The 13,170-nt window shown below is 35.5% G+C and overlaps 1 protein-coding gene across 3 annotated transcripts; it reads right to left on the reverse strand.

The window, feature by feature from the left end:
• Window positions 1-291: 291 nt before the first annotated feature.
• On the reverse strand, window positions 292-12,414 carry Naam (Nicotinamide amidase). Of its 3 annotated transcripts, none has more exons than XM_087351653.1 (10): window positions 11,743-12,414; window positions 11,421-11,580; window positions 10,762-10,891; window positions 10,625-10,681; window positions 7,953-8,057; window positions 6,789-6,923; window positions 5,356-5,484; window positions 4,652-4,820; window positions 4,132-4,292; window positions 292-3,447 (listed from the first exon to the last, which is right to left on the reverse strand). In XM_087351653.1, the coding sequence occupies exons 2-10, from the start codon at window positions 11,537-11,539 to the stop codon at window positions 3,352-3,354; spliced, it is 1,101 nt and encodes a 366-aa protein (XP_087207779.1). In that variant the 5' UTR covers window positions 11,540-11,580; window positions 11,743-12,414; the 3' UTR covers window positions 292-3,351. The 3 variants fall into 3 exon arrangements, with proteins under 3 accessions (XP_087207779.1, XP_021924029.1, XP_087207789.1); XM_022068337.2 differs by having other exon boundaries at window positions 4,132-4,274; window positions 11,743-12,411; XM_087351663.1 differs by lacking the exons at window positions 11,421-11,580; window positions 11,743-12,414 and adding an exon at window positions 11,166-11,265.
• Between the last annotated feature and the right edge of the window lie 756 nt (window positions 12,415-13,170).

Raw genomic sequence — 13,170 nt, forward strand, 5'->3', positions numbered from 1 at the left:
TGTCAATAGCTGTTATAACTTATCTATTTATATTTGTACTAGAAACAAGTACTTTATTTGTGCTATGACCTGTTCTACATTCTTGGCTTAGGCCTATGAAGGATCTATGGAATATAAATAAATTCTATTCTATTCTATTCTACTCTAATAGTATGGCCAAAGTTTATTGAAAGGGGTCACACTTAGAGAAAATATTGAAAACCTATGGAAACACAATAGGGATGGAAATGAAACAGCTATTGATACCACATCACAGCTGAAATGAATGGTTTTTAGGTTCATATGGGCAAGTACATTTATAACACTTTGTATCATTTATTGTACTTCCATTCTATCACAATACAATAAGGACATGTAAGTATACATAGGCCGTTCAAACTAACTCTAATGCAAGTTAGCATTGTGTGTGCAAAGAACACACTGAAATGTAATATTTCACCGATTCAGAATCAGTGCCCCCAAAACATACAACACATTCTGATGCATAACTTTAATGTTCTTTTGCCACATTTTTTGAGTTGGTATGTAAATAAAATACACTGTACAATCTAGTTTACCTTTCAATAAAACTTGTAACAAGACTTCACAAAAACCTACAACAAATTACAATTTGTTACTAGTACAGCATTGTCAAAGAAATTATTTGGTAGCTGTGCTGGGGCACAACCTTTCTGTTGTATGTGAATAATATGTTAGTTGCTGCTTTTTAAAGTTAATCAACTGCAGTGGCAGAATGCAGCAGCATCACACAGTGAAGTTTACTTATCTGTTACAGAAGCTGAACACATTCTCCATTCACATACTTTAGGTGTTCTTTGGATATATGGAAAACTCACAGATGAATTATTTCTTTCAGTTCTTCCATGTGTGGACTGGTTAAAATGACTAGTTTTTAAATAACCCCACTGACTATAGTTACCAGTCACAGAAATTTAGCCACTGGGTCATATTGCTGGAGAGAATGAGAAACTGTTGTTTTATAAGGCAGCAGCGCAGATGCAAATAATATCTCTGTACCCATACAATATGAGGTTTTGCGGTAACTTCAGTAATGTTCTATCATTTGTGTAGAATAATCACACAATTTGTCTCCAGCACAGTTCAAAATTACAATGCAAACATAAAATTTAATAGCAATAAAACCAACTATATGTACATACGGCCATACATACACACTTCGAGAGTTTTCTGAAAACATGGAGTAAATTAAAAGCTTCCAAGTTGTCTGTTAATATTCAGGTTCTGAGGGCACATGTTCAAAGTATGTTCTAAATTTCATACATCCTTGTTAAGGCTCTATAAATTACCCTGCATCAGCATAAATGGATATGTAAACACTTTTCCTAATTTTAATATAACTTTTAAGACTATTTCTATGTTACTGCATTTTCAAGTCACATACTGAAGTCATAACTGATACACAAATTGTATGAAAAAATAAACATCACTTAGTGGAATGAGAACAACATAATATTTTGATAGCAATAATGTACTGAACAAGTACATAAAGTATTTGAAACATTAAAATGGCAAATAATAAATGTTTCAAGACCAAATATGGAGAACTGCAACATCAGTTCTAAATAACAATGAACGTGTTCTGGTTCTCAGTAACACAGAACAAGAATTAAGATAACAGAAACAGGAACAACTAAAATAAACAAATATATCCAAAATTCACCTTTCAAATGTTGGGGAAAAAAAGAATAAGATACAAATAAAGATGAAAAAAATTTATTTGAAATACTGTCCTTCAGATCACTTCAAAAACTATATTTGTACTCACTCATGCCAGCCAATGGGTAAACTTATAACAACACACCATAAACTTCGAAATTTAAAGCTACTATTGGCATCATACTAAAAATGGACAGATTACAGTACAGAAGTAGTGGCAGGTCAAGTGAATGGTGGGCCACATAACAAACACATTTAACCTCTCAACACTCTTCAATCCCTATTACAAAAACACAAATTGATATGATTATGATCCACCTTGCCTTCTAAGCCCAAACAGTTCAATACACAAAATTATCACTAATAATGACAAATGAAGATACCTTTCATCACTGTACTGTTATTGATAACTGAATTATTCATTATTCAGAACCTCAAATCCTACCACTCGCAAATTGTGGGGCCAGAAGAGCTAAACTGCCAGTAGAGCCACCACTTTTTCATGTTTTCAGCTATTTTATTGATAGTCATTAGAGAATAGCAATCTCGTACCAAAATACATTATGTAGTATTTATTATTTAACAATAAAACCCACCTTGCACATATCAACAAATTTACTCTGAATGGGCTGTGGGAAAACAGTTATTGAATATTATTCAATTCTGTATTAGAACTTGTAAAGCACTCATTTACCATACTGCAAGGAAGGGTACCATCTATGGTGTTATATGAGCTATGTATAGAGTTTAGAAACCTAGCAAGAGAAAGGAAATTTAAATGCTACTTCACTGTATGCAATATTGATACCATCTACAATACTGGCCACGTAGAAGCAGGCACTAGAGCTCACATTTGCAGCTATAACCATCATATTCAGCATTTGGACTAGGAAAACTTTTCAGTGAGAAGTCTTTACAACAGGAATTCCCGATACCGAAACATACTGCATATGTTCAATTCATACTGGAGCTGAAATTATGCTATTCTTGTGTTCAAGTAATACTGCCATTTATTAAAGTTTATCCTGCTACATGCCATACAGGTGCTTAGGGTGAGTGGAGGTATAGCTCCTCTCTTTCTTGACCTTGGCACTAGATGGGGGTGAGTGGTCAGCATCACGCCTCGGCCGGTTTTACCCCCGGGATAGGACTGGGTGGGCCCCAGAGCCGGTCTGGACGCAGAGGCTAGAGGAAAAATCCTCTGCCCCCGTCGGGGATCAAACCCCGGCCATCCAGCCCGTAGCTAGTCACTATACTGACTGAGCTATCCCGGCTCACACTGCCATTTATTGCAACTCAAAATTTTTAACATCCCAAATTTTTCTTCATGTATGTGGTGTGGAAAATGGTGATATAAAATGCTATTTAAAATGCTGCTTGTCATTGTTGGTAGTCCTGGCAGAAATAGACGAAGACTGGTCTTACAAACTTTTCTAGCAATTAAGTGAAGAAATGTAAAATTGATCTCAAGTCTGGTTATGAAAGACTGATATCCCTCTCTCTCACACACACAAAACCCAAAGCCAATGCATCATTCCCTGAAGTAAGTCCAAACAGTGCCTCCTTCTCACCTGAATATATATCAAAGCATACATGTGCAAGTAGGCCTGCTATGTTGGTGGAAAGTGAACAAGTGGTTAAGTACTGCGCCCTCTCACTTCCAGGTACTGATTTCTACGTGGATTTGTGAGAGATAGCACCCTTTAGCTCCATAGCTAACTTGTAGCCCAGTTCAGGTCTTCTATCACGACCTTCAACCATTGCCTTCACCTACAAAGGTGATTGTAAAATGTAAGTTACAAATAAATACAGTAAATATCTAAATATTACATGTTTATACCATGTGAATATTCATGAGAATGTGTATAATATATAGAACTGAAGTAAATTCTTTTGCTGCATTCTACAAGATTGTGACAATGTAGAGAACACAGCACAAAAATATTGTGACAAATCACATTAAAGAATATGTTCATACCAACATTACAGATATATTCTGTCACATGCAAGTGTTACAAAAATGTGTGTGAGCCAAGCTACTTAATAATGTATGAGGTTCACAGCAAGAAAGTTAATGTTAAACACTAAGTGTTCACCAGACTGATTACTACATCCATTTTTGTACAAATCATGCAGTAAGAGAGATTTTCTTTGTTGTTGTAAGTAATCAGTACTTTAATTTAAATTTAAATTTGAAGCTTTGTGTGAATATTAACAAAACGATTTCTCCAGCAGGAGCAGAGCGTTCACATAAAACATGTCAGGTGGGCTAACATGGCTAACACAGTTGACATGAACACTCTACCCCTGTCCTTCAGCACAAAAGACTGGTGTTATTCAATCAGGCACTGCACACAGTCTGTACCAATGTTATATCTAGAGAAAAGCACAAATCTATTACATGGAGGCCAGACTGCTGTACTACGCTGTATTACATTTAGTCAGAGGCCTTACCTGAGAAGAGTCAACAATAACACCATTGTTACTTGTGACAGTGTTCTTGGTTTTTTCAATATCCTTTAGGTCAACACCTCGGCTACAATCGTCAATAAGTATAGTTCGGTAACCAATTGCCAAAGCATCAGCTGCAGTAGCACCTTTTAAAAAAAGTAAGACTGACCAGGAACATGATACATTCAAACAGTCATCAGTTAACTAGTGAATATAATAAATGTTATTTCTTTATATATTTAATGATGCTATCAACTGCACAGGTCATTTAACAAAAATCAGGAATGACAGAGTTAGCATTTAGAAAGATCTGGAAGAATGCTGATAACATACCAAGTGCAAAACAGCTGTGAAACTGCACTGAGTCATGATGGAATAACAATATCTTTGACACCTCAACATTGCAGACTGCAGAATTACAACTGTACTAAATCAACTATCATGCAAACAGCTAGCAGTTTAAAGCATAATATTAATGTGTAGATATCGTTTCAGCTTAGAAAGCCATGCATTTGGAACTTACCAACACAAACATCATACGCCAACCCACAAATGTAGATATCTGTGGCATTTTTCTCTTGAAGCTGTGACACCAGTGTAGTTTCTGTCAGCTTCTTATTGTCCCAAAAAACAGAATAGGAATCCACTTCAGGATTTGTACCCTTGCATACCTTGATAGACTTTTCAACTATCTGAAACATCAGTTATTCACAACGTGTGATTTCAGGTTTTCACAGCAGTAAGAGTTCAAATTATGTTCTTCAGCATAGTGAGACTGAGTTGTCTGGTATGTGGTTCAACATTTTAGATGGTACCATTACTGACACCTTCAGAGCAATAATGTCTTCTACAAACTATTATATGGATATCAAGACCAAGACCAAGTTCAAGTCTTAATTGGAAACATGCCTTTATTTTAAATTACAGGTGCTTTCTTTTTTGTTCCTTTCCCTATTTCCTTCCATCTGTTCTGAACATGACTGTAGAACATCACAGTGTTTTTACAAAGGCTCTACATAATAAAACCACCAACTGAGACATATTCAGTTCATGCACAGCATACATCATTGTGACAGTGCTGTATTTCCATATCAACCACTCGAAAAAATACTAGCATAAGAGACTCGAATAGGTTCTTCGGGACTGCATCACATAACAAATTCAACAGGACTCAGCATTCACCCAGTATAATGGCAAGTCATACCCACAACTCTACAATATACTTACCTTCAGATCCTTATGCAGTTCTGCTCCCCAAGAATCTTGTACACAATGTCTTGGCCACAGTCTTTGTTTCATTGGTGGTGGACCTTCAAAGACAACTGTGTCATATGTTTTGGCTTCTTCAGTACTCACCTGTGAATACAGAAATCCCAATGGTCTGATCACCAAATTTGATTTCATACATACTTAATTTTATACATTAATTTCTATATCAATTAATTTGAATACAATTTTTATGTACACTGAATTGTTACTGGCAGCAATTTTCTGGTGTAATGACAGGTAATCCTAAAACACATAAGTAATTAGTAACAATCTGAGAGGTAAACACTGCTAATACCAAAACTTCTCATTGGATATGATCTTGAGTCAGTTCTATCCACTTTCTATCCTCTGCATATATTTGCTCTAAATTAATCTGAACATTATCCTACCACTTCCTTCTTGGTCTTCCAACAGGTCACTTTCATGGTGTTCCCACCAAAATACTGCATGCATTTCTCCCCTATCCAGGCTACATGTCCAACTCATTTAACCTCAAATTTTAAATTGCTTTATTTCTAATATATAAGCAATATGAACATAATATATGAAAATATTATCAGCTTAACCTCCTTGACTTCGCTACCCTAACCACTAAGTTCCTACATTCTGCACTGGTTTTTTTACTTCAAAAGTCAAAATATTTTCCAGAGAACAGTTTTCACACAGTTGTAATTTATAGTCTTCCCTCACTGTATGAGATTATGTTTCACATCCATGCAAAACAAATGATAAAATTGTTTTTATATATTTATTTTGACACAGACAGTCGAATACTTTAACAGTTTGTAGTAATTTGATGAGATTTGTATTTTAATTTTTGGATAATGACAGTGACTTCTTCCTGTCTGCATTTTGAATGGACAAAGTTAATAGTTTTGCTACTTAATATTCCATCTGTGAAATGGAATATTTCATACAATAGTTGTTAATTTTATGAGAAATAATATATATTCTTCTTGCTTTGCTACACAGATACATTTATTCATATTTTCTGACGTTTTAAATTTAAATTTCACTCTTGAAATAATAATGAACTGAAACAGGATTATAATTTTTTGTAACTGTTAAGCCCAGTTTGACATTATACTAAAATGTAATTCCTTCATGTCAGAATAAGTTCAAAAGAGGATCTGAAATAATTACAAGTAAAAGTATGGAATAACTGTGTACTATATAAATGTATTCCTATAAAAAATTTTGCTATGAAATTTTCTTGACTGGTCAGTTGTGTAAATTCTGAATCAAACACACCTGAAAATTTTATAAAATTCATTTGTAATTAAAGTTTTGTCTTACATAAACATCATTTTTATTACTTTCAGGGTACACTGTGCACATCCTTTTCAAGACTTGAACAGTTCCTACAATGTTATCTTTCAGATAAGACTTACTGGACTGGATTCATGTAATTTGCGTTGTGGAAGATTGTCAATGAATGACACATGGTCACTAGGATGCCAATCCAATGAGTAGAAGACTGCATCAAACTCCACTGTCTCAAGAAGTCTGTTTATAGGTTCTACAACCTGGAATAAAATACAAAGTCTTTCAATCTGTTATCCATTAAAGACAAAAGACTTCTTGATTAGCTGAGCAACTATTATCTTTTTCAAGAAGGATTCTGCTCCATGGAGTAAGCAACTTTGGTTGAAAGAATCAACTGTGTAAAAAGTGATCTTCCTATGCTGTACAAAAGAAGATAAGAACTTCAACTTAATAATTAATAAGGACACACCAATCAGCTATGCAAGTACCAGTATAGTTTAGAAAGGGCAATTCATGTATGACAACAAAAACTGCTGCTAATAGGACACAACCATTTGACCCTCAGGCCCTTCTTAAGCAGACCTCCAGCACTTTACTACCTTTCAACAGATTTTTATATCCCTGTAGAATGTCCAAATATTTGCATGTGTGTATAAGTGAAATACATTATCATCCAATTCCTTTTTTAAATATCTCACCAGCATTCTCAGGAACGATAATAAATCTAAGGAAGCCTTATAAATTATAATGATTATACGTATTCCTTGGTGCTTCAGAATTTTTTTTATTAAACTTATCACATACTCCCTCTCTCCACAGTTTGCATTGTTAGTCATCTTTAGTTCATCTAAAGCCTAGTATTTATTCTTCTTTTAGAATTCTGCATACTATATATTATTATATATAATGTTAGTTATTAATGTAACTCAATATTCTGATATATATATACATAAGCACACATTCTAAATGAAGGTACAGTGCCTGAAGTAGTAACAAGAAAAACAGCAGTCAAATAAAAATCATGAAACTAATAAAATATAAATGAACAACTTGGAAACTGGCTGTGATACAGAACTTCATAAAATTGCAACTATGTGTACCTGTATCTGAATTTGGTTTTATTCATTATTTATCCTAATACAAAATACTATATCATTCCTGTCTATTCAGTCAGAATATATGGTTTGGTTGTTGGCTATCCAACCCCATAAGATGCCTGGTGGTGTGTGAAGGGGGATGGGGGTATTTCTACAAAGCTGGACACCATTTACCTGTTGTGTTAAACTTACCTCTGCCCCATTCTGCCTTGCAGAACAATGACTGATATTCAGTGTGCCAGATATGAAGTCATTCTGGACATCCACAACTAGAAACACACTAACTGGGCGGACAATCTGCAAGGGAATTAGGAAGTAGCATTTATTAATTTTATATAATATACAATGTAATTTACAATACCTCTGGTTTGAGATTAACAATAGCCATCCTTGTTAATGGAAAATCAGTGAGGCATGGGAACAGAACAGCTGCAGGACAATTTGAATCACCAATTAAGTGTTTGTCTGAAACAAACTGTGCAGAAAATAAGACAGAGTAACTGGTACACAGGGGAATGAACCACATATTATTATTGATTTATCATTTGTGAATTCTTTTTGTTCATTTAATTTTGTATTTATTTACGGTTTATTTAACAGAGCTGTTTGTAGCTCAGGTTACGCAGAGTGAATGTTCAATGCCTCTGAATTTATGTTATGCTGTCCTGCACAATAACCATTAAACACTTACTCAAAATTGGAAAGAATATTGAAGGAGGTGACTTTGGCCAAATTTACTATCCACATACTTTCCTGGGAGGACTGAAAAAAACACGAAAAACCTACAACTGGTCTCCAAATCAAAATGTGATCCCTGGACCTCCAGAATACGAAGCAGCAGTGACCACTACGCGCCCACTACTTCTGTACAATGGGGTGTCACCACAAACATGATTTTGTTTTTGGACATCGTTCATCGTCAGTTTCTTCCTCACACATGACGTTTCGGATACTGAATCTGATTCCGTTACCAGAAGGGTTTCCGCTCCGTTGAACCCCTCGCTGTTCATTGGAGCATATACCTTCCTCTCTTGTTGAAGATGGTTGTCTTCCTGGTTGTTGCGCTGTGAAACCTCCTCTGATGAAGAAGGTAGCAAGCACCTCTGAAGTGTCGGTAAACTTCTACCAGATTACGCCATCTTTATACTCGCCGGCGTGAGTCCTGAAATTCCTTCCTCGTTACCTAACAAGATCAAGTTTCTTTCAGAAAGTAACGTTTGAGGAAAAACTAAGACGTTGGAAAATTACGTTTACAATTAAATTTTGTTTGGTTGTATCAAACCCCCTTCTTTCCGAACAAGTGTGGAATATTTGGCTGAAGTATTTAATCAATAATTGGTGAAAATATAAAAGACAAGTCTCTTGAAATGTCTAATGAGAGCGTAGTGCGGTATTACGTGACGGAAAAGTTGGACCAAAAATAACCCGTAGTTTAAATTGTCTGTCAACAGACGGAACAGTAGGGCGGCGAGTATAAAAGACTAAGGACGCCAGTGGGTCGATAGGATAACTGCAATCTCCTTTGCATTTAGCGCCTGGTACAAACAATCGACCACCCTCAGAGCTTGAGTACTTAGCACGAAATGCGGAAATTCCCACTGACTGTAGAAGTGCGACGCGCCACTCGGAATAAACACTGTAGTCGTTAGAAAACACCATTAACTAAACATTTTCAATAAAAGTACGAACACCACAAACGATTTCGATTAAGGCAAGGTTATCCTAATTTTGCAAGTATATTATTATTTGTTTGGACAGCAATGTCCGCACTTCTCTACGAAACTATCTTTAAAGATGTCCGTCTTCTGGGATGATGTGCAATGTAGTCAGGAAGTAGTTCACAGACGTTTAAGAGATGCTTACTGCCTCCATCATCAGGACAATGAACACCTCTGAAACGTCTGTAAACTACCAGACTACCCAGTGCAACATCCCAAATTACAGTAAAGTTTGTACTCATGACCATGAGAACCTGAAATCTCAACTGACCACCTTTAGTTTTTGCTTTCTGTTGTTGCAATATGCATGCATTCCCAAAGTATTCATCAGGAAGATATGCCATAGTTTTTAATTTCACATTTTTGATTAAGCTAAACAGTTAGTTGCTCGAAGCAACAAATACTGCCAAATACTAATGATTCATATCTTGGCTAAACAAAAGTTTATGGCAGACTCCAAGACTTTGACCAATGGTCAGTTATTTTATGGCAGTGTACACTGTCCAGATTTTATACAATGTAATGATACATGATGAAAGGAGAGGAATGCCCATCCATTCTCCTATTCAGTTGAGTTCTGGGAGCCAACTTTTACCAACTTTTGTGCCAAAGTTCTTGGGTTAGATCAGTATGTGAAGGGCCTTGATATAATGCTTGAGTTCATTATTTTATTCATATAATGAAACTTATACATTCCTAAAATACTGTAGTTACATATCTTTTGCTCTATCATTTTCAATGTAAGAAACTGTGTAGAATGTCATGTTACCAAATGTTTCTTCTTCTTCTTCTTCTATGGCTCTCCGGTCCGTATTTGGTCCATGGCCTCCTTAATTCGCCTCTTCCATTCGGTCCTCTGTCCGAGGCTTTGATTGAGGTTTCGAAACATCTGCCTTTTTACGGTGCAAGGTTGTTAGCCTTGTGAGCAACCCCCAACCTGGAGGACCACGGTACCTGTCTTAGTCTGCCTCTCTCCCTTGACCAATCTGGCTAGGGAGGCCCTACCAGTAGCTAGCTATACTACCGCCAGCATAGCTCTTTGGATCACTGAGGTACTCAAGCACCACGACAAGGTGCAGGTACCATTAAGTGGGGTGCCAAATGTTTACAGTATACAAATTACAAAGTGTGCAAATACAATCTTACCTTTTTTATCCAGTTATTCCAGCAGAATGCAAATTCTTCCCTGTCTATCTGTCCATCCTGCAGACAAGAACAAAAATGAAAAATCACATTAATCCAAAAAATATATAAGACAAGTCCATGAAACAATATTTACATACCTTGTTTCTGTCAAAAACTGATAAAACATCTTGAAGTTTCTTAGGTTCCATAGAATATATCTTCCCTTTGTCATTTCGAAACAACGCTCGGCAAACTGAGTGAAATTCACTGAAGTTCAAGTATCCATCACTAGAAACACAAACGAATCCTGCAAGTTATTTAACATGTAAAATTGTGTGTATGTAAACACAAGTGAATATAAAAACACAAAAGAAAATGGAAAGAAGTTTTAATTATATAACCTATTGATATCAACAACAACATAAATCTTCAGTTCAAGGATGACAGTTGCCTATTCCAGCCTCATTTATGGATCACAAATAACAACTGGTTTTAAACATCAGATCGAAAATACACCATTAACAGTGGCAAAGGCTATAGCAAAAATCAAAATTATATTTACATTTTTAAAATGTGTCTTTGTGTATAAAGGTTACTGGCAATGCCACTACTTTGTTTATCTTGGTATTCACGTAATTTCTTTCGAGATTTTTCACGAGACACTGATCCGATCCAAAAATTTTTGCTACAACTGTACCTCTTGCTTGTATGGTCGATTAACTGTAGTCGTTAACCGTGTACTACTACACTTCTTATGGTACATGTTATACATCAATATTATAAAATATTAAGCAAACTTAATTAATCATTTCCTTACCCATCTTTATCAAATGCTCTGAAACATGCATCCATGTCAAAAGTCTCCTCTGTATTGTATCGATCAAACCAGTATGTCTCAGCCGTCACATCGCCACTGTCAGATCGTTCGTTCTCCATCTTCGCTTGCGGATACCGCCCCTTTCACCTCTGCGGATCAGCTGATATCAACACCATCAATATCATACAATTATAGGACAACATAAACACGGGAAACATGCTTTTAAAATAATTTTCCTCTGTAAATTGTAACTGTGTGTTCTAACAGAGGTTAAGGAAGACAACTATTATATTTACTTGTCTATTTTATAATTCACTCATACCTGTGATTTCTCTTTCGATGTGTTCAAGATTATTTTAATCGTGATGGGTTAAATGTAAATGTCGACTAATTTTATTTTCGTTAACATTGTTATACTATACTCCATACGCAAATAACCTTGATATGCTGTGTTACGAACAACAGATAGTGACGATGGCCGTCTTCTGGGTTATTGCGCCGTGTAGTATGACAGTTTACCGACGTTTCAGAGGTCCTTACTGCTGCCATCATCAGGGTGCCCCACATCATCACCCTGACGATGGGGACAGCAAGGACCTAAGTAGAACGGTAGTATGTGTTACTTTTTTCTTCCCGTCTCTAGACATGGTGGGACAGGCATGCTTTTCCAGTATTAAATAATGTAAAGGAAGTAAGAAAAGGCTTTTTGTAGTCTTATATGAAATGTGCTATGGCTTTTAATAATTTAGATAATGAGGGTATTGTATGGAGAACTACTTCCATATACTGTACTCATGTCTTAGTATGTGAATCATTCCCATGTGCTATCAGCTATGTTGTATCAGAACATGATGTGTGCCAGAATTATTTCATGATAACAAGGTGCATATTACATTTGGTATTAAATGATGTAGAACTGGTCCAACACACCTAGAAATTTTTTCCCCCTTCTTCTTGTTTGGAATATAGCCATAGCAGTATTCTGTTTCAAAGCATATGCTGTATCCAGATTATGTAATCTTTTTTTTTCAGTGTTAATTTTAATTTGATGATCCTTATGTAGAATCATATCATAATTTTGTGGATAATAGTTGTTTATAATATACTTTATTGTATTTTTTTTACCTTCCTCTACTATGGGGTAATTTTGAATTCTAACAGAAATTTTACTGTTATACTTCTGTTTTGGGGGATGACATTGGAATTTTATAATCGCATGTGACTGAGAACAATGTGTTTTTTGTTTTTAATAGTTAAATCAAGAAAATTTAGGGAATTATCCTTTTATATTTCACATGTTACATTTAAAGAAGGGAAAATAGTTAAATGCATTATGTGCTCATTGTGTGTTGATTTTTTCAGTAAAAATGGGGTGGATATGAGAGCACCCACAGCTAACACATTAGTCTGTTCATAATTGCTGTCATGGTAAAAGTAATTTTGATTCCACGGGATAGTACCTTAAAATTAGGCCATTGTATCATTCAGTGCTATATATCATTAAACAACCATAAATAAAAAATTTAATATATCAATGTAACACAAGACCTCTTAAAACAGTAATGTAAAATTGTAATAAATACCTGTCAGACCAACTACACTGGCCACTGGAAAAGATGATATACTTGCAACAAATCAGATACACGTAAGAAACCGATTTCTTCAAATCAAATTCTACCACAAACTTGCCAGATACATCATACCCTCAAAAGAGCCCCTTAAACTGTTCTTTCCTGCAGGATTGTGTCAA

The sequence above is a fragment of the Zootermopsis nevadensis genome, unplaced genomic scaffold (assembly GCF_977971745.1).
Source record: "Zootermopsis nevadensis isolate Lab colony 2312 unplaced genomic scaffold, Znev_1.0 Znev_ptg000002l, whole genome shotgun sequence".
Classification (NCBI taxonomy): domain Eukaryota; kingdom Metazoa; phylum Arthropoda; class Insecta; order Blattodea; family Termopsidae; genus Zootermopsis; species Zootermopsis nevadensis.